This window comes from Gymnoscopelus braueri, assembly GCF_963280865.1.
Source record: "Gymnoscopelus braueri genome assembly, chromosome: 6".
Classification (NCBI taxonomy): domain Eukaryota; kingdom Metazoa; phylum Chordata; class Actinopteri; order Myctophiformes; family Myctophidae; genus Gymnoscopelus; species Gymnoscopelus braueri.
In genome coordinates, this window is record NC_137607.1 from 18,529,475 (window position 1) to 18,551,913 (window position 22,439).

Here is a 22,439-nt window from a genome sequence, read left to right on the forward strand (position 1 = left end):
GGAGGACAGACTGTGACCATGTACTTATGTATTTATTGACAATGGTTCATGTCATTTTACTCCGACCTTGCACTCTGTCGTTGAGCTCTGGATAAGAGCGCCCACTACATTCCTAAATTGTAATTATCATTGCAGAGATGCAAACTGCAAGTAGGGTTGCGTATGCTGCAGTCAACAGAGCAGACGGAACAAGCACTTACAGCTGCACAGCTGCAAATCCGTTGCCCTTTGAACGTCACACCTGTGTGCACTGCTTCAAATGAGAAAGCAAAGGAACCCTTCAAGTCCTGCAGAGAGGAAGTTTTGGGGATAGGTCACACCATCCCTTGGGCAGGTCACCTCGAATTCATGTGCATCTCCAAAGGGTTTTTACTGGCCATGCATGTACAGCCAAGTCAAGGATTATTGTAAAACTTGTCCACAATGCTAGTTGACAGCAGCACGGCTACTATACTGCCCCCTGTACCTCTTGCTCCATAGTCTGCCCCAACGCTCCTGATTTCGTGTATAGAGGGGCGGGTGTATAGAGCCGGCGAGAGATTGCGGCTGATCCCATTGGTTCACCGATCTGTCCGTCAACCCCCGCCCCGTTAACACAACATTACGAGCGACGCCCACTGCACTCTGGTTGGTTGGGAAATGAAACACTTCCTCATACCCAGTACAGGCTATGGTTGGGCCAGGCTTTTATTTTTTAGCAAAACTAAGCAATAAAAGCCTGGAGATCGAGGCTACTTGCTCCACTTCCTGTCATCTGTACTCCATTTGAACATATACAGTAGGCATAGATATAGTGGGCCCAGTGGAGAGGAAGCCAGGCAGGGAACAAAGTTTATAGTGGTCGTTAGTGACTATACCACCAGATACCCCAAGGCTTTCCCTTTGATAGAGGTGACCGCTAAGCAGGTAGCCTCAGCCTCGCTGACGTTGTTTTCTCTCAGGTATGGACAGTGTTGCCAGATTATGTGAGAGAAACAAGCAACCAGGTCTAGGAAAACCAGCCCAAAAGCAGCGACTATGGGCCACATGAGCACTTTAACATATACATCAGTTATTTGAAAATAGCAGATCTACAAGCTCACAACGCGTCGCGATGCAGCACTATGGCTACAGTACTGCTGCTGTGGTATCCTGTCTGCACACAACAAGAATGCCTCCACCAAAGAAGAAGAGACTTGTTCAAAACCCTAAAACCTTTTAGTCCTTGAGAAGATTTACAAAGACTAAAACTAAGCTAGAAAATAGTCATTTCCTATACAAACATGGCTCCTACTATTTATACACCTGTGAACCTAATTAATATTAATCACACATTAAGGTCATTAAGATGATATTTTGCAATGCTGGTCTCGCCACGAGTTGACTCGCATACTATATCAGCGGTTCTGTGCGCATTGGGCACATGTAGGCGCTCGCGCATGCACGCGACGTCATTAAAATACCGTTCCACCGGGGGGGGGGGGGGGGGGGGGGATCACCATTGCACCACTGCCCCCTACTATACCACCTTCAGACAGATGGCTTGCTTGAGCATTTCAGCTAGACTCTGAAAGGAATGCTGAGGACATTTGTGTCAGAGTGGAAATCACTGGGACAAATGGCTGCCATTTCTTTTGTTTGCATACCGTGAAATCCCCCCCCCCCCACCCCCCAAGCCTCAATGGGCTTTTCACCTTTAGAGCTGCTTTACGCCCACCAGTAAAGTACTCTCTTATTTTAAGAGTATGCGAGCCAAGAACAAAAAGTTCCACACACCGACCTTCACTCGATCATTAAAGAAAATGTGTTTTAATCCCTCGCTACCTTCTTTCCAGCGTCTGTTCAGATGCCTGAATACTGAAGGTCCTTGACCAAAATGTCGAGTTTTTTAAGCTATTTTTCTCGAGCAAGTGAAGACAGTGTGCGGGTATTTATATTCTTTGATCTGTGAACGTGTTTACTCCATCAACACACCTATCACAAAGACAAAACCCAGGTGTGCATAATGCTTTTGATTACCAAGAATACGAGTGCCAACAAGATTTGTTTTTGTTTTTCTTGAATATCCATCCTTTTTTCTTCTTATAATCAGAAAACGTGCAAGCGACGCCTTAAGTTTGTCTGATTCCTAAGCGGGGATGCAGGTGCTTCGCTTGTTCCATTGTTCAGACACCTCTGCTCTTATCTCCACCTCCTTCCCCTTCTCTTTCCATTACCATGATAATTAGCATCGAATAAGCTCCAGATAAGCGCCTCGGCTCCTTGGATAATTGATTCCCTGTGCTTTCACATATTATGAACTATGTAAAATTGCTGCAGCAATTACGGCAGCAATTTCTTGTTTCCACAAACAATTACCTTCTCTTTATGTTTTAAACCTTTGGTAGCTCTTGTATAATAACAAGCTCACGCTGAGCTATGGTCGTAGCACCGGCCAGCACACTGCATGGACAAGGCCCAACATTTCAGACACTGTCGGAGCTGTGCAACGCAACGGCTCGTGGACAGCAGTCCTTGACCTCGTCGCTGTGAATGACCAAAGAAGCTATTTGCCATGTTTAACCCATTACGACCGGGAACCCATCTGTGTAATTGTTTTAGATTTCTTTGGGCTATTAAAAAATGCTATTTTAGAAAAAACGAGATTTTTTTTTTACACATTTTTGAATATAAATTATATTCTAATTTTTTTTAACAAACTTTGATGTTGCTATATGCAGTGCTGCTCCAACTTTTCCATGTCAAGGACCCCCAAAATGATATGTATTAGGCCACAGACCCCCATCTCAAAATATGTTGTTCCAGGGACCCCCAGAAGCACAGATCGGAGTTAAAAATGTTCGCTTTAAAACATATATATATATATTCAAAGATTTGCTCTAGATTTTTCAAATAATAGCAGATCTACAAGCTCATAGCGCGGCACAGAGTGCCGCGCTATGAGCTTGTATATCTGCTATTTTTTAATAGCCCAAAGAAATCTTAAAATGACACACAGATGCGTTCCAGGTCTTAATAGGTTAAGTCATGATGTGGACATTTCTAGGTGTTACTGAGGAAATGCATTAGCACCCTTTGCATTCCCTAAATCGCTTGCTGAATGTGTGCAGGCACGCGCACACATGCACATGTACAATACATACACCCTGTGCCTTTGGGCTATAGCTACGGGAAGGATAAAGAGGGGCTCAGCCCCTCAACTGCTCCATTGCTTTTTTCCTGAAGGTTGACTCATCAGTAACATGCATCACATCACTCTCTCCGTCTTGAGTACAAAGCATGCAGGGAGTACACTAGGAGTCTGTATAGTCTGGGTCTGTAGAATGTGTAGATATCGTGAGCCATGGGTGCCGTCCATTTGTAAGGCGTGACAGTGGTATGTGCCTGACGGAATACATGAACATACATATCCTTGCTGTCAAGCGGAAACCAAAACTGCTACTATGTCAGAAAACGGGAAAAGAAAGTCAGTAACTGCCAGTATACATTAATAAACTCACCCACTGCCAGCGATTTTTGTGTTTTAGAACCTTTTCAAGTAGTCACAGAATATTTATCTCCAGTATGATCGATCCCCTGATGGTTGCTAATCACGGAGGGCTTCACTGTGTGGTTTCACAAATGTCAACGGGTCATCGCGACCTCGTTGACATTATGTTGTCTGCCTTTGAAAATAGCATGTCTCAACAAAAAATACATAGTAAAAAAAAAAAGTACACAGGAGCCGAGATACAGCATTTTTAAGTAATAAGTTAACCAGGAAGTGAATGGAGCAGTAAATCTTCGGATCACGTTATCTCTGGTTCTGTGTGAAAAAAACTAACACATATTTTTGGTGTTTTTTTTGCGTCTAACGCATCAATGGCCATGTGGACCAAGTACCAATTGACTCGAAAACGCGTCCATGGCAGTAAAAGAGTTAATACTTTTCATTGGATTCAATATTTAGAAACCCCACAGACTTAACCACTTAAAGCAGCAAGAATTGCCTACATGCTCACAATGCGTCGTATAGTGACACGTTGTGAGCTTGTAGATATTAGCTTGCAGCTATATTTGTGTGACACTGTAGTATGATGAAGTAGGGCATTAATTAAACATAAAACTTTGAGATATGAGGTAGATACCTCAAATGTACTGTATATATGTCTATAGTGGGTAGACATATATGATGATGTTTCATGAGTGCATTCCATTGTTATCTTGCATAGTCACTCTCACTATGTCTGCATTCACTGCAGCCTGCTCTATCTCAAATGAATAAGCATGTTGTCACCAAACATAAATGCCTATCAATCAACTGAAAGGTCACATTTTGCATCGTCAAACAGCTGCAAGGGAAATAAAAGAGCAATTTTCCAAACCATCCTCTCGGTGGAAGAGCGATAAAGTGACAGTGATTCACTTTGAACTGCGTTCAATAAAAAAGGTGGGACTTCTACCATGCCTGTAATTATGCAGAAATGTACCCTTTTGAGTAAGATGTGTGAGCGTGTGTGTGTGTGTGTGTGTGTGTGTGTGTGTGTGTGTGTGTGTGTGTGTGTGTGTGTGTGTGTGTGTGTGTGTGTGTGTGTGTGTGTGTGTGTGTGTGTGTGTACCTGTGACAGACGAGTCGTTGCAGATCTTTTCACTGTTGCAGTCCTCCTGTCCGTCCGCGTTCTGCTGTGTGTGCAGCAGACTGAGTTTGTGGCACACTTCAAAGGCCTGGCCCACTGTCCGCACAATCCGCATGGCCTGACTCTGGGGACGAGAAACAACACAGAGTGAGCAGGAGAGAAAGGAAAGAGAGAAGAGTGAAAGACAAGAGGGAGTCTATGGTGCTGCTGATAACGCCAGTCTTGCCTAAATATGGAGGGATGGCAGTACTGAGAACATGGATTATGAATTCACAAAATGTGAAAAATAGGAACAGAGATTTGTCACGATCGGTTCAGTGGTTTGCGAGATAAGCCGCGGAGACACACACACACACTTAAGTTGGCAGAGAACAGAGAAATAGAAAAACAAAGATAACGAGAGAAGAGTAAAAGAGTAAGAAACGTGAAAGAAAGACAAGTTCTCTTTAGTTCTTTGGTGCTGGATCTATGCAGCGTTTGCACGCGTGTGTGTGTGCGTGAGTGCGCCTGCCTGTATTTCTCCTCTCTCACCATCTGCCCTGCTGTTTAAAAGGCAGGTCAGGTGAAACCATGTGGGTGCCTCAATCTGTTATCAACCTTCTGCCGTTCAGCTTCTCAGAAGAAAAGGCAGGAGAGGAAGGGAGCGAGGGAAAATTTCATTACAGGGCATCGAGGCCTAGCCCCCAAATGCTATTGATCCATCGCTTGAACCATAGCACTGCGTTGTTGAAGAACCCAAAAAACACCTGAACAGCTCACTCTGCAGACAAAACTGTTCTCGGCCTCAGCCCCGCCCCCGGGTATAAAGACTTTGCGCCGAGTTGAGACTAAGCCCAAACTATCAACCGAATATTATCTGGCCCAGCAGCAATACACAATATTCATCTGGGCTCCATATTAAATTGAAAACTGGGAATGCAGCAGGTGGTGCTACGCCTGAGACTCAGATGAGAACGGGGCATTTGGCCTACACCCAGAGAAGTTTTGGAGAATAAGAAACTAAAACTCTGGCATCTCCAGAGCAGCACTGAGGGATTTCTGCAGCAACATTAGAGCATAACCGATCCTGGCGAGGGCTGCTTGGTGCTGGATTGCCAGCCAGAGATATTGTGGCAAGAGTAGGACAGCCACCCGTCCCAGGTGTTCTCCTCTGTGGGCAGACGGGATAGAAATGAGATACTTAGTAAAACCCACAGTGTTCATTTATTTCCACCCTGCTGGTCTCTCTCAACACATTCTCATCTCCTCATCTCGCCACACATCGGCACTCTTGTCTATCCAATCTATATTGTACCGTATGTTCAAGGTACCCTTTCACATCTGGAAAAGACGCTCCTGGTGTTCAATAGACTCCTTTGTTAACCTCTCAAGGCTGTGTGTTACACAATTTAAGCTCTCGTTCAGGGTTCAGCACCATACTGCATTGTATGACTCAGTGGAGAGAGTAAACCCCCAGCAATTAACATTAGTATTATTGTTTATATAACTATGAAGTGATATTACACAATACACATGCATGATAATCAGTGTAAGTAAGTAACTCAGTAAGTAGTCAGTACTCCGTTACAAGTAAAAGTCTAAATTTACTTGAGTAAAAGTACAAGAGTTTTGGTTCCGCAATGTACTTAAAGTACCAAAAGTAAAAGTACTAAAATGTTTGAAAATAGCAGATCTACAAGCTCACAACGCGTCACGATGCGACGCGTTGTGAGCTTGTAGATTGGCTATTTTCAAATAGCCTAGGTATAAGGGCTAAAGTGGTTAATGTATGTTTTATAATGTAACATATTTATATCTGCAATGTAGCTAGTAACTAAAGTTTTAAAATAATTGTAGTGGAGTACAGTACTTGAGTAAATGTACTTAGTTACTTTACACCACTGATGATAATTGCTGCACTGTTCAGTTGGTGGCCACCAGTATTGTCAGTAGTTGAGGGAGTCTCGAGATCCCATAGCATGGACGGATGGGCCTGTTGGATGGTCATGCCATGGTTGACTAGCTGGATGGGTGTCAGGGAGACACCACAAACAATAAGCTTAAGTTAGATATTACACTATCAGGCATAAACATTACCCAATATCCTCAGACAGACACGCACTACAAGACAAACCTGTATAATGCATGGTCAGACCAGAGGATTTTACAATCAGGAAGTAAACCTGACGGTGGAAACCCATGTTAATGAATGTCCAGATGCGTACGGACTCTATTTTATTACCAAATGAACACACCATTTTAACACATCAGGTTTTTTAACCCCCCTCCCCCATTACTGGTTAATAACAAAACAGACAGACAAAGAAAAATAAATAATTATTAGTGACAACAGTTACCGGCCCTCCCAGTACGGCCAGTAGCCAATTTTAATATATATATATTAGGCTCCTTGGTTTGTATGCCTCCAAAACTGCCGCTTTAGATTTAACGTAGGAGTCCATTTTCAGTTCCAGATGTGAAAGGGTAGGTTGGGCACTGGGCAGTACTACTCTAAGCCCAGTAAAGCTTTGTCAATCCAATCAGCATCCATTATGTCCGCTGCGGACGTAATGGGTAATGGATGCTGATTTGATTGACAAAAGCTTCAATATGATACGAGCTGTGGATGAGAATGGGCTGCCTCTCTCCCTCCCTCCCTCCCTCTCTCTCTCTCTCTCTCTCTCTCCAGTTATTCTCACAACACCACCCCTTCTCTCTTTGTATACTGTAGTTCAACTCTTCAGGATCAAGACGGTTTTGTTTCACCACACAGCACTGGTTATCTCTCCTTCTTTGTTCTTGGTCTCTCTCCCCATAGTCTCTACTGTATATTCAATATTTCTACCTCACACGGTTCTCTGGCCTGCAATAAGTGCTTTCCTTTGAGGCTGTTCCAGATGCACAAACATAATGGAGACAGGTGTGCATTGTGTGAGAAAACAAGTTCTTGTAATATACCACCAACATTCCACCTACGCCTTCTGCTCCTACGAGATACACAATGCCTGATTGAAACCAAAAGGTACGACTGTAGGTATTTCAGCCACCTCAACCTCCATGTTTACAAGCGGATTACTCCGCTTGTAAACATGCGCATTAGTCCTGACCAATCAACTGGCCATATATTGCAGTTGGTTAAGTTTAGGCATGGTTTGGTGTGGTTTAATTTGTTAATTGTAGTTTAACGACTTCACCCATTTTCAACCTAAATCTTCATATAATTGGTCCTCACTAATGCTCATGATAAAATGGTGCAATTTCTCTCTACTCAGTCTATGTCTTATAGGAGGGCTGCGGACACTTCAGAAACCTGGTAGGCAGGTTTTGTTTTTCAAACACAATTTAATTTTTTGGGTTTTTTTGGGCAGTGAAACCGCCCCTATATGTGAGGTTTGGACAGGGGGTCCCATTGCATCCCCCCAACCCTGCGCTGTGATTGGCCACCATTGTACCCCCCTAACCCTGCACCGTGATTGGCCAATCACAGTCTATTCAGGACTGTGATTGGCTAGTGAAACATGACACATGTGCATAGCCCTATAAATAGGACTATGCACTTAAAAAAAACGCATTTATGTTTTTTTTTAAGTTAGGGGTGTACAATGTTTGGTCCACAATATTACTTTTCTTCCATCACTTCTTCCATCACTGTGATGACCACACCGCCCACTTCACACTGGGTGTGATTTTTTATGTTATTACCGCAATAACAATGGCTTCTATTATAGCATGCTAACTTCGCAGGAATAGAAAGCCTGCAGTAAGGGGCACGGTGGCGCAGTCGGTAGCGCTGTCGCCTCACAGCTAGAAGGTCCTGGGGCGCTAGGGGCGTGTCCTCTCCTCCGCGTCATCAGTGCCCATACCCTAGGTGGGGTTGGCAAAAGGGCCTTTCTGTGTGGAGTTTGCATGTTCTCCCCGTGTCCCCTAGGGTAGGTACCCTAAAAAAAACATGCAGTAATTGTGGTCTCTATACTGCCTCCCCCTGGTCAGCCAGGGCGCCTGATGGAGGGGAAAGGAACTGGTTGGAATAACGTGTTCCTTCCACGCGCTACGTCCAACTGGGGAAACTCCCCCCTGTCAGGTGATAAGGTTTGTTAGCGCTCATGCATTGAAGGAAGCATGAGCTCGGCTCTGGGCTCTCCCTCGGCTGGCAGAGGGAGTGTAGCGCCCAGGATTACTTTGACAATTGGCACTGGGTGAAAAAAGAATGGGGTTGCAAAATCGTGGGATATTTTTTTTTAAATAAAATAAAAAAGCCTGCCGTTTCTATTAGCTTGGATTCCTCATCGATGTCACTGGTAAGTGTCCACACCCCACAGAGTAAGTAGACAAAAATGGTGGCATATTATGGTGAATGTTAGTGAGGACCAATTATATGATGACTGGTTGAAAATGGGTGAAGTCGTCCTTTAAGATTAGATACCATTAGTATGGTTATGTTTAGACATGGGTTTGGTATGGTTAGGGTAAGGATCTGGGGAGCGCCCAACATCCTAATAGTGTTTGCTGATGGCTGAATATATCCACTGCCAAAAGACAATTACACTTAATGGCTTATCAATCTTTCTCTCCATCCTTTCACCCAAACCCTCTGTGGCCCCAAACTCCCTTCTATTCCCTCTTTCTCTCCATCCTCTCTCATGCTCCAAGTCTCTGTCTCTCTCTCTCCCCCAACAATAAGCATGGCGCCTGAGATCATCATTCTCAATTGTGTGATACAATCACATTTTATCAAAAGCGCTTATTATATTCCCAGATTGCCCACAGATGTTGGGGACTTTCAGAGCCCATTCCGAGGCAAACACAACAGCGCCGACACAGAGGAGGGACAAAGGGATCAAAACACACTAGAAAAGAGTAAACGAGGCGAGAACGTTGGGGGAATTTGGTTCTGATTAGAACCGGCCGCTCCCCTCGCCTTCTTCACACACGCTCGCTCTCTCTCCTCCATTGTTTAGTCTTTCACTCAAGTCCACCACACTTTATTTACTGGCCGTGCATCGGGGAATTGCAGGGAACAACAAGACAAAAAAGGTGTTGCAAAGAAAGGCTACAATAGCACAAAATTACCTCCACTTCTGTTAACCCATTCAATCCGGAAACACATCTCTGTCATTTTAGATTTATTTGGCTATTTTTTTGAAAAATCGTGAAAACTTGTGCAAATCTTTAAATATATATTTTTGTGAAAATGTTTTGTTCCAGGGACCCCCAGATGCAAATATTTGAGTTACAAATATTCGCTTTAAAAAATAATATATATATTCAAAGATTTGCACACATTTTCACGATTTTTCAAAAATAGCAGATCTACAAGCTCATAGCGCGGCACCAACCATGCCGCGCTATGAGCTTGTATATCTGCTATTTTTGAATAGCCAAACAAATCTAAAATGACAGATGCATCCTCCGGATTGAATGGGTTAAGACATTGAGCAGTGTAGGCACAATAATGTTGGCCCTAATGTTCACAAAAGGCTTTCATTTCTTTGAGAAGATTAAAAAAAGAGGGGGGGGGTGGGTTGAGGTGGGGGGGTTTCCCCATCAGGGAGTGTGTGCAGTGCACCAAGATCAGCGATGAATTTATATTAGTGAATGGAAGGGTTTGTGTGTGTAGTAAATAATGTGTATTGCACTGATGATATGTCACTATGTCAGTGACTCTTCTGAAGCTTGTTTTGTGGATTAACCCTTTAAGATCGGGAACGCATCTGTGTGTCATTTTAAGATTTCTTTGGCTAGTTGCTTTGGCTAAAATAGCAGATCTACAAGCTCGTTGTAGATCTGCTATTTTTGAAAAAATCGTGAACATTTGTGCAAATCTTTGAATATATATATTTTTTTAAAGTGAACATTTTTAACTCAAATCTTTGCTTCTGGGGGGTCCCTGGAACAACACATTTTGAGATGGGGGTCAGCGGCCAAATACATATCATTTTGGGGGTCCTTGACATGAAAAAGTTTGAGAACCACTGATGTACAGTAGCAACATAGCTTTTTTTTTTTAAAACTGATTAGAAGACATTTTGTAGAATCGGCCTCAGGTCTTAACACATTGACTGCCAGAGTTTTTTCAAAAAGTCTGTAGCCTCTGCCAGGGTTTTGAGCGATTTTGGTACCTTTTCGCATAGCCACAGAATATTTTTCTCCAGTATGATTGATCCCAGATAATTTCTAATCACAGATGAGATTCAGGTGTGGTTTCACAAATGTCAACGAGGTCATTATGACCTTGTTGTCATGTGTTGTTTGATGTTTGAAAATAGCTCAAAACCAGTAGTTTCAAACCAAAAAACAATGTGAATTGTTTGTCCGTTTGAATTTTAACATTGAAGTGGATGGAGCAGCAAATCTTTGGAAATTGTTATCTCCTTATTCGTTTGGAATATCGAAAGAGTGTCAATACTAAATAATTAGAGAATTTTTTTTTTTTTTTTTTTTTTGAAAAAATGTTTTTTTTTTTTTCTCAGGACGTTTTTAAACGTCTTTGGCAGGCAATAGCTGAATGCTAAGCAGTTAAGCAGTTAATGGGTTAAACACTAAAGGGGAGGGCATCCCCATATATTCCCTCTCTCTCTCTCTCTCTCTCCCTCCCTCCCTCCCTCCCTCTCCCTCCCTCTTTCTCTTGTTTGAGTCTGGGGCTAACAACACAGACCGCGAATCGCCAGCTCCATTGTCCTAATGACAAGCTTTGTCTGCGTAATTGCCATCCCTTTGTTCCAACACTGGATGCCAACGTACTCCCCTCCTTCATTCAGCCAATGCCAATTAGCAAGCATTATGGTTTCACAGACAGTCATTAGCACTGACACGGCTCAGGTGTAACGTTGAATACTGAGAGAGAGAGAGAGAGAGAGAGGGAGAGACTAGAGTGGAAAGGATCATTAACCTAGGGTTATTATATAGAGGACATACAGTGATGCTATAAACCCACTAGTTTTAACTGTCTGTGTACGGAAGAACACAAGGGAACTCTATGTCTTCATCGCCAGCATGTGCAGAGACCCTCACCAAGTCGGAACAGCGATGCTATAGGTGGGTCAAGACCGGGAACGCATCCGTGTAATTTTCAGATTTCTTTGGCTATTAAAAAAATAGCAGATCTACAAGCTCATAGCGCGGCACTCGGTGCTGCGCTATGAGCTTGTAGATCTGCTATTTTTTTAAAAATTGTGAACATTTGTGCAAATCTTTGAACGACCACGAAGAGTGTGGTGACATCTGGAGAGACAGAGAACGGCCGGAGAAACGGCGACCCGGGGGTTGGAGAGGTATGGCAGCCCAAACCACTTCTTCCGCGAGGAAGAACAAAAAATGCTACAGGCTGCGGTGAAAAACCTGCAGGGAAGGGTTTAATCCATCAAGGCAGATTGAGAGGTCTGTGCCCAGTAGCAAGGACGACGCAACGCACAGAAAATCCCCTACTTCTCGTCAGACGAAGGAGGAGACGGGCCCGGAGGCAACCCACAGTGCCTAGAGAGCCTCCTTAGTGTCGCCAACATCTGCTGCTAACATCTCACCTAACCTGGCCTGGCATTTGGCCGGACTGATGGCGTCCGCGTTGTCGGTCTGGCTAGTGCCAGACTAATGCTAACCCCCTAATTAGCACCGTCTCTAACCCTCAAGAGTGGGGGCAGTAGCATGCCACTTGGACACAGGCCGGGGTCTGATCAGCCTCGGTCGGGTCGCCTGGAGGAGTGTCTGTTACAAGACCCGAAACACCCAGTGACTCCAGGTATAACAACACTGATGATGTGTCCAAGTGTGTGCATCAGTTGATGTTTTATTAACTTGAATATATAATTTTTTTTTGGGCGGTGAAACCGCCCCTATAAGTGAGGTTTGGATATTTGTACAACAAATCCTGCGCTGTGATTGGCCAAAAAGTACCCCGCCTAACCCTGCACCGTGATTGGCCAATCACAGTCTATTCAGGACTGTGATTGGCCAGTGTCACATGACACATGTGCATAGCCCTATATAAGAAACCATAACTTTAAAAAAAAACATAAATTTGTTTTTTTTAAGTTATGGTTTCTTCCATCATAAAGAGTGTTTCAATAAATGTATTTATTTTTTGTACATGATTGGTTGACTCCATTCAGTATTGTGATTAGCTAGCAAGACACCGCCCACTTCACACAGGGTGTGATTTTTTATTTTTAAGCGAACATTTGTAACTCAAATCTTTGCCACTATAATATCAGTATATTGTATTTGTGCATCTCAAAATATTTTGTTCCGGGGACCCCCGGTAGCAAGTATTTGAGTTACAAATGTTCGCTTAAAAAACATATATTCAAAGATTTGCACAAAGTGCATTTAAAAAATCTGATCTGCAAGCTAAACCCTTGCCAAATAGTGGTTCAAATCTAAAATGACTTTCCGGGCTTAAATGGGTTAAATACATTTGTTTTCTAAGATTAAAGAAAACCACTGTTGGAATATAGGTCTTCAGAGACAGTGGCAGAGACGATGAACAGAGCCAAAGCAGAGTTGAACATAAAATCGCTTCACTAAACACAAGTGTGGAATTTCCTTAGTAAGTGTGTCCTACTACTGTTATGTCTGTTGCTGCTGTGACATCTGAATTTCCCTCTGGGGATCGATAAAGGTTTATCTTAATGCCAATGGAGTGGCTTGAACACACTACATCATGATGATGATTAGAGTCTTTTTTTTAATCTTAAGTGATTCTTCTGCTTTATGCAGTAAACAAAGAGTGGGGAGTGGAGTGTCTTCAGCCGTGGCAATAAATGAAAAGCAATTGTTAAATTGAGAGGAAAGATTGCCTGCTAGATAAGACCCTGACCACTGATTATAAATCTAGTGCTTGATCAGCATCAGCAGGAGGCATCATCGCCCTCACATTATCGTCGCTGTTGGGCAGAAAACCTTCCATCTCCATATTTCATCCTTTTATGTTGTTTTTTTCTTTCATAAATTAATGCCCTATTTTATATGTCGCCATATGACAGTATTGCGCAAAAGTAGCTCAAATAGCTTATCTAGCAGCTCACAACGCATGCTGTGAACAGAGTTTCACCTATAATGTTGGACTGGTATGCCCAAAATGGTATAGCCAGGTTGAAAATGGTTAATTATGGGGGATAACCGAAGGGGATGTTTAAAAAACACAAGAAAGCACTGACCTTGAAATTGCTGGTAAACCTGCCGGTAAATGTAATTATGCGATGTTATGAACTAGTGGACGCATCCGTGGGGGGATATGCGCACATGATCTGGCAACCCGGGGGGGAGTTCGTCCCATACAGTAGCTTGCGGGGCCATCCCACAGCTGGGCAGCCCCGTGACCATGGTGACCTTCTTTGACACAAAAACGCTAATAAACAGCTGAGATTTGGTGAAATGGTAATGGTCAATGGCTGTGTGCAAATTCAGATCAATTGCTCCATGCCACTGAGGAGAACCGGGCAGAACCAATTTTGACCATGACACCACTACAGAGCATTGTCAAATTATAGGAGGATATATTGTCTTGTCTTGTCTAGTCATGTGATGTATACATTTTAAATATATATTTTTTAAAAAAGATAATTATGTCTATGTGTTTTGTACATTTTTAACCAATTAAAAATATAAACAAGCGTTTGTGGCTAAATAGTAACTACAGTAGAAACAGGTATTTTTTTCCCATTTCCTGTAAAGTAGTTCCGTTTTGGACATACAGCGTTTCTGGTGGACTGCAACGCTATGCTGTGAGCCTATGAGCTTGAAATGATCAGACTTAAATTAGCAGACGTCAAACGAGAGTATCTGGTTACAGGGCAACGACCCAGAGAGAGACCCATAAAACCCTAAGACAGTGTCATTAACACATCACAGATGAGACAAGAACATTTACTGCTCCCCATTATAAGGGTTTATGACGTCGGATCACTGGTCCTGCATCAAAACCTTGTAACCACTAAAAGGACACTGTTCAGGGATTTAAAAAAAGACAACAAAAAAACTGAAAAATCTGAATTTTTATTCATTACATGTTTATTGGTATGAAGTGGGCAATGAATGGGTTTCACTGGTATGCTTAACTCATTAAGACCGGGAACGCATCTGTGTCATTTTAGATTTCTTTGGGCTATTCAAAAATAGCAGATATACAAACTCATAGCGCGGCACCGAGTGCCGTGCTACGAGCTTGTAGATCTGCTATTTCTTCGAAAAATCCTGAAAATATGTGCAAATCTTTGAATGTATATATTTTTTAAGCGAACAAATGTAACTGTCTAATGTCTCACCAAATGTCTTAATTTTTCTAAAAAACTATTGTTGCTATATCAGCGGTGCTCAAACTTTTTCTTGTCAAGGACCCCCAAAATTATGTTTTTGACCGCCGATCCCCATCAAAATATGTTGTTCCAGGGACCTCCCAGAAGCAAAGATTTGAGTTACAAATGTTCACTTAAAAAAAAAAATATATATAATTATTCAAAGATTTGCACGAATTTTCAAAAATAGCAGATATACAAGCTCATAGCGCGGCACTCGGTGCCACGCTATGAGCTTGTATATCTGCTATTTTTTAATAGCCAAAGAATAAAATAATGGCTATAGCTAAAATCTAAAATGACACAGATGCGTTCCTGGTCTTAATGGGTTAAAGGACCACGTATGGTCTCAAATAGAAGAGGTCGTCAAGTTGACGGCAGAGATATCCAAGTGACATTCTCATTACCAGGTTTAAGAGCCCGTGCCGTGTCTCATCATTTCTATCTTAATGTGCATCTCTGTTCACGCTTGGCCCGTTAATGTTTTTATGCCACATTGGTTAAGATACAGGATAGCGATTAGAGGGAGGGGGAGAAAGTATATCCTTGGAGAGCATTCAGCAATATACTGTATATAGCATTGGATTCCGCAAACCGAAAACACTGATGGATACGATAGCACTCGCAACATTTTCACACATCATCACCGTCAATGATTAATGACTTGCTCACACACTGAATGGGTAGCATAGCGCCACCTAGTGAAATAGAGGACATTCACTTCCACTAAACTTAACCACCAAAAGAGCTGGATTCAAAGCTGGCTCATTACCCCTCACGGTAAACAACAGATATTCCGACCAGCGGTGTACAGGTAACCAGTGTTGATTGATTGAATATTTTATTAGGCAAAACATTTAAAACAGCACAATTACATTTAAAATACTTTGACTAAAAGGTCTGACCTTGCGGTCTTGTTTCCATTGAGGTCCTTGGGATTCAATTCATAGTCATATAGTAGCACCAAACAGTTCAAATATCAACACAAAAATACAGAAAAATAACACTATATGTACAAACAATGGGGGGGGAGTCAAAGCAGGGGGGGATCATCTTTCTGATGGTAAAATGGTAAAATGGTGAATTTTTTGAGGGATGGGGTAGACTATTCCAAACCATCTCATACATAAGCAAAGGCCTCAGGAAGGGATTTTTGTGTTGCCCGGTTGCCTACAGTGTTTTAAAACAGTTCCTCTCGTGTGAAAAAAAAAACAACCATGTACAGTAAATTATCTAGGGGAAAGAATGGATGAATCGCCATGAGACGCATGTCGATGCCACGTGTAAAGAGGCCTGAGTTTAACCTCCCAGTGTCCTACTTGAAAGCGAGAGATGGACAGAGTCCAGTTTAATTCAGAGGATAGTGCCATATCTTCCAAGAACGGAGAGCTATTACGCAACACACACACACAGCTCTCAGCCCAGACAATGATGTGTCCTCTGACGAATCCCACTGGTCACTAACCCTCACTTAAAGTGTACCTGATGAAGGCCAGGTCGTTAATTAGCCTCCTTTAGACTGCCAGATGGGAAATGGGAGGCAGAGAGAGAAAGAGAGAGAGATAGAGATAAAGAGAGAGAGAGAGTCTCTTCGCAGCAGCCAAGGAGCAAACGGCGAGAGAGAGAGAGGGTTGAAGAGTCACTACAAGGGCAAACATGAGAGAAAGCGTCGAGGGAGAGATGAAGAGGGAGGCCGTACTGGCGTTGGTGTCTAAGGCAATAGGGCAGAAAAGCCTTTCAACATCCATATGATTTAAAGCCCAACCATTCACTGCTGCTCATTACACAGAAATAAAATCTACTTAATCTCCTCCTCAATGTTCTCAGTGTTGTACCTTCATCCTTATCCGTCCTCTCCATCTAAACACTGCAGACAACCGCTGCTTTGAACGGCGTTTCACACGTTTGACATGAAATACGTGGCACCTTCCATACATTTTTCAACAGGCAAAAAAAAAAAGCCTTTCTCATTTTCTAAATTGCCTTTCATTTTTCACTCTCTTGCTCATTGTGCGCCTCCCTCTCTCTCGTCTTGCTCCTCTCTCGCTACATCTCCCTTTGTAGTGAGTGCCTCGTGAGATTTTCCAGGCTTATTCCCATAGTAAGGAGGATGAAGTGTTTAAATAGGATCATGTCCATCCCCTTCCATCACTACTAAAACCCCGCGAGTACGCTACCTCCACGCAACACTGACTTCTTAAGCCCGAGTTACACTCCGTTGCACACAGGTGTTGCGCACCGCAAATAGCCGATTGACAAGCTCACGACACGACGCGGCGTGGCGCGTTGTGAGCTTGTAGATCTGCCATTTTAAGTGTGCGACACCGGCGCACAATTAAGTATAAATCAAGCATTACAAAACACGCATGCGTACACATCTATACAGAGAGGAGCGCGAGCACATACACACAAAAAATGACATGCATGTGTACTGTACACACACAGCAATACATGCACACACACACAAGCACATACACAACCTCAAAGTCACGCAACAAAGTGTGACCTTGTGGCATCGGGGCCTCAGGGCGCAAATTTGCCCTGAGAAAAATCTTTGTATTTGCTTTACTTTCCATTTTGTCTTCTCTCTGGAAAGTGTGACGTGCCTGCAGTGGTGTAAAGTAACTAAGTACATTTACTCAAGCACTGTACTTAAGTACAATTTTTAGGTATTTGTACTTAAGTTGAGTATCTCCAATTTACAATACTTTTACTTCTACTCCTATATACATTTCGGCCATTTGAAAATAGCCGATCTACAAGCTCACAATGAGTCGCGATGCGACGCATTGTGAGCTTGTAGATCTGCTATTTTCAAACGATTTTCATACATTAAAAAACTTGTGAAATGGGACATTCTGCATATTGAGTACTTTCTACTTTGGTACTTTAACACATTGGGTGCCAGCATTTTTTCATAACAACTTACGTTGGGTGCCAGCATTCTCCCCATTGACTGCGCTTTGCTGTTTAAAGCTCTAGACTCCACGAGGAGCAAATCCATGTAAAAAAAAACATCCATTCATGTTGCGCGATGACCCTGGCTACAGCCTGGAACGATAACATTTCACTCGCGAGTTACAATGGGGGGGGATCGCGCATCGCGCATGACCGGTTTTCCCCACCGGAAACAGATTCGGAGATATAGGTGTTTTAAAGAAGGAAATAGACAGGAAGTGGATGGGAGCCATGTTTTTGTTTTTCCGGTGATCTATCTGGCCTATCCTTCTCAAGATCACAATGGGTACTCCCAGAGCTGCTCTAGCCCCGCCCGTGTGGAGAAAAACGAAAAAAACAAAAAGACATATTTCACGGTCTGGACCGTGTTCGGCACCGGACCGCTACTCTGCGCAAACACGGTTCAGACCGTGTTTGGCACCCGATGTGTTAAGACAGTACATGTTGATACCAATACTTTCATATTTTTACTCAAGTAAATTTTTTATTCAATACTTGTAACGGAGCATTTCTATACTGCTGTATTGATACTTTTACTTGAGTAAAACATTTGAGTACTTTTTCCACTGCTTGCCTGTAGGGTCTAGCTATCTGTGCGAGAGCGTATCTGTCAGTGTGCCTGTATGGATGAGCCCGCCTGTGTGTCAGTGTGTGTGTGTGGATATCTGACTGGCAATCATTCACCCAAGCGAGCCTTGAGCTTACGACCGTTGCACCGGGCCTCAGCAGCTGAAGTGGAAAACAGGGGACCCATATATTTCTAGCGCTCCTGTCACGCGTTTGAGCATTATTGCGACTTTGTTTCCACAAAGCTGTCAAGAAAGACACTTCGTCATTGAAGACGGGCTCAGGCTATTTCTTCACTAAACCCTTCACCACGATTACAGGCCCACAGGTCTAGAGGAATCTAGATTATTCTTCTAAAGAGCAAGACCCCGCTGTGTGCACCGGCATCAGAGGAATGGCAGGGCCCTGACTGAGAACGTCACAGGATACACAGGGTGGGAGCTACTGCCTTAAAGCTGCAATCTGTAAGATTTAATGTCCTACCCCGGGATTCAAATCCAGGTCTCCCGTGCGAGGGCTAGACATTTCTACTGCTGAGCTAAGACCGCTTGGGCAGGGGTGATATTACACTTTGAACTTGAAATACCTCTTGTCAAAATACCTCTTGTCAACCTGTGTTCCTAACCGAACACAGGATAAAATATATTCTCATAGTAGAGCAGGGAGATCACCTCCAACCACTGCATATGTGCTAAATTATATATTGTGCAACATACTCTACAATAAGGATTGGTCAAAATCTAAGTTTTATTCACATACAAAAAGCTTCTGGATTGTAGCTTTTTAACTATTGTCGGTGGCAATTACTGTACATGTCAGTACATCAATAAAAATGCATACAGGGATGGATGGATGTTTTTGGTTAATTTCTTTACATAGGGCTACAGCAGTGCTAAACTACAGTAGGTCAATGGGTCAGCAATATAAACATAAAACAAGATATAACCAGGTTGCTTATTTCTCTCACTAAACATGGCAACGTTTTTAGATCCCATATGGTTGCTTATTTCTCTCACTAAACATGGCAACGTTGAAAGGCCAAATGAGGAACAGCGCCACAGTTCATAGAGATACATACAGTGGCCGAACACAGTCTTGCGGGTCGTCTTTAGATCCCATATTCTGAGAGGACATTGAGCCCTCATTGGCTAAAGGACCAGCCAATGAGGAAAAAGTCACGACTAGCAAACAAGTCAGGACTAGCGAGTGTAGATATAGACCAGGTTTGGCAACCTGGTAAAAATGCATACAGGGATGGATGGATGTTTTTGGTTAATTTCTTTACATAGGGCTACAGCAGTGCTAAACTACAGTAGGTCAATGGGTCAGCAATATAAACATTAAAAAAATGTTGGGGAATGTTTTGGGGAAGTGTGCAGCACTGCAACACACACCGCATTGTGCTTCAAACTGCATTTTATTACTGGAAGTCTTTCAGAAAGTGCTGCCTGCAGATGATTGTGTGGGCCTACTACAGTGTGTTTCCTCCCGCATTATTGCAAGCAATTGCATTATCTTTTGTCTGGGCCTAAATGATGCATGAAAATGTATATCTACCCCCCTATCTATATCCCATTAAATTAATCTCAACAGCCAAGCAACACAGCCAACCTTTGGGGTTCAAAAACAAGACAGCAGATGATGGGAGCCCTGTAGCGGAACTAAGAAGCCTTATATGATGGCAGGGATTTTGGCGGAGGAGCTCTGCATATACCGACCGTTAGTTAGGTCTCATTTGTTTGTTACATCTGCAACTCCTACAAACAGCAGCGGTGCAGAACACCGTCTCTCACAAGCCCTGATGTATACTCTGCAGCATGACAGTGTCCAGTCAGTGGTGGGAAAAGTATCAATGTAGAAATACTCTGTTACAAGTGAAAGTCCGGAATTTGAAATTTACTTGAGTAAAAGTACACAAGCATTGATATCAAAATGTACTTATAGTACCAAAAGTAGAAAGTACTCATTATGCAGAATGTCCCATTTCCAAGTTTTCAAATGTATGAAAATCATTTGAAAATAGCAGATCTACAAGCTCACAATGTGTTGCATCGCGACACATTGTGAGCTTGTAGAATGTCTATTTTCAAATGGCCAAAATGTGTATAGGGCTGAAGTGGTTAATGTATGTTTTGTAATAATAATCAAAATCTACAAAGTAACTAGTAACTAAAGTTTTCAAATAATTGTAGTTTAGTAAAAGTACAATATTTGCCTCTGAGATATAGTGGAGTAGAAGTAAGAGTACTGGAAATTGGAAATACACCAGTAAACTTAAGTACAGTACTTGAGTAAATACACTTAGTTACTTTACACCACTGCCAGTGTCACACGCCGAAAACAGCCGATCTACAAGCTCACAACGGTTTGTGATGCAACGCGTTCCGTGCTTGTAGGTTTGCTATTCTTGGCACGCATCAATGTCGTGCGACGGAGTAAAAGAATGAGGCAACACTCGGCTCACCTTCTTCTTGGACTTGAACACATTGCAGCGGAAAACGTTGCTCTGTCCATCTCTGGCGATGTAGCTGAATATCTTCAGGTCCTGGGAATCATGAGACACGTAGAATATCCTGGAAGACATAATGTGAATTTAGGTTTGAGATAAAAAAGTAATAATAAAATACACAAAATGTCACGATAGGGAGATACAGATACAGGAGGACCATTGAGATGAGATCATATTGCACATAACTTATTTCAGACATTGAAAAAGGCATAAGAACATAAGTAAAGAGGGATACAGTGAGAAATACATGTATGCACACTAATGCAGTGGTTCTCAAACCTTTTCATGTCAAGGACCCCCAAATTGATATGTATATTTGGCCGCGGACCCCCATCTCAAAAAATGTAGTTCCAGGGACCCCCAGAAGCAAATATTTGAGTTACAACTGTTCGCTTTAAAAAATATATGCATTCAAAGATTTGCACACATTTTCAAGATTTTTCAAAAATAGCAGATCTACAAGCTCGTAGCGCGGCACTCGGTGCCGCGCTATGAGCTTGTAGGTCTGCTATTTTTTAATAGCCAAAGTGTGATAGAATAATGTGGAAGGAAAACAGGAAAAGAAAATGAAACATAATCAGAAGACACACAATATCGTACGAGGTAGAGGAGATAGGGAGAACTAAGCCAGAGACCAAAATAGAGCAATCTCTGGTGAGGGGAAAGATTGAGCACGGACAGATATGTAATATCCTACAGGAGGGCAGGGGGGGGAGATATAAGTTACTGAGAAAAACAGGCCGTCCCCCCGCCAAGGAGAAATAGTGAGAAATAATAAATAATATCCTGCAGGAGGGAGGACACTGTGTTCAAAGATCTATGGTGTGAGTTGTACAAAAATTATGATGACATCAGAAGACCCTAAGGCTTAATTTATACTTTGTCGCATGAACGTGTCACTCGACCAAAATTATGTATCTTCAAATGAAACACATTTCAGTTGAGTACAAACTAGAAAAATGTGCTCCTCGGAGCAGAGGCTTCTGCCAGGCCAGGTAGTAGAAGTCAATCTTAGGCAATCAGGATGAAATATGAAAAGTCTGTCTTGATCACATGACTACAGAGATAATGTGTACCGATTTGAATGACGTTTGGACAAAATCAGTAGGAATAATATTAAAAAAAAGTCTTCTGGCCTCCAGGGAGTGTGTGTGCACAGTTTCACACTGGTCGGTCCAACGGTGCCGGAGATTAGCTGTACACAGACGGACTGACGGACACACACACACACACACACACACACACACACACACACACACATAGATGGACGTGTGTGTGTGTGTCGCCGCCTTAGGCCTGGAGGAGACAATAAGCCGCCTTCAGGCTAAAGGAAGGTTTTTACTGCCATGGACCCAAAGCAAAACCAAAGACAGGGATGTATCTGTGGAACCCAAACATACTTTTGATCCAAACAGCAAAGAAATTTGGCCAAGATACATTTTGTATCCTTTTTAGTTTTTCTCTCTCTCGCTCTCTTTTGGCATTGATTAGAATGATTACTGATGCATGATAAAACATTCATGGAAACATGTAACAAATGAG

At 42.7% G+C, this 22,439-nt stretch overlaps 1 protein-coding gene across 3 annotated transcripts in view; it reads right to left on the reverse strand.

The window, feature by feature from the left end:
- nos1apa (nitric oxide synthase 1 (neuronal) adaptor protein a) overlaps positions 1-22,439 on the reverse strand; it is a 281,657-nt gene that overhangs the window by 137,272 nt on the left and 121,946 nt on the right. For all 3 annotated transcript variants that reach the window (XM_080431716.1, XM_080431715.1, XM_080431717.1), the window contains 2 exons: positions 20,853-20,961; positions 4,578-4,719 (listed from right to left, as the gene is read on the reverse strand). In XM_080431716.1, coding sequence (XP_080287842.1) covers positions 4,578-4,719; positions 20,853-20,961 — 251 coding nt within the window. The remainder of the gene's footprint in view (positions 1-4,577; positions 4,720-20,852; positions 20,962-22,439) is intronic.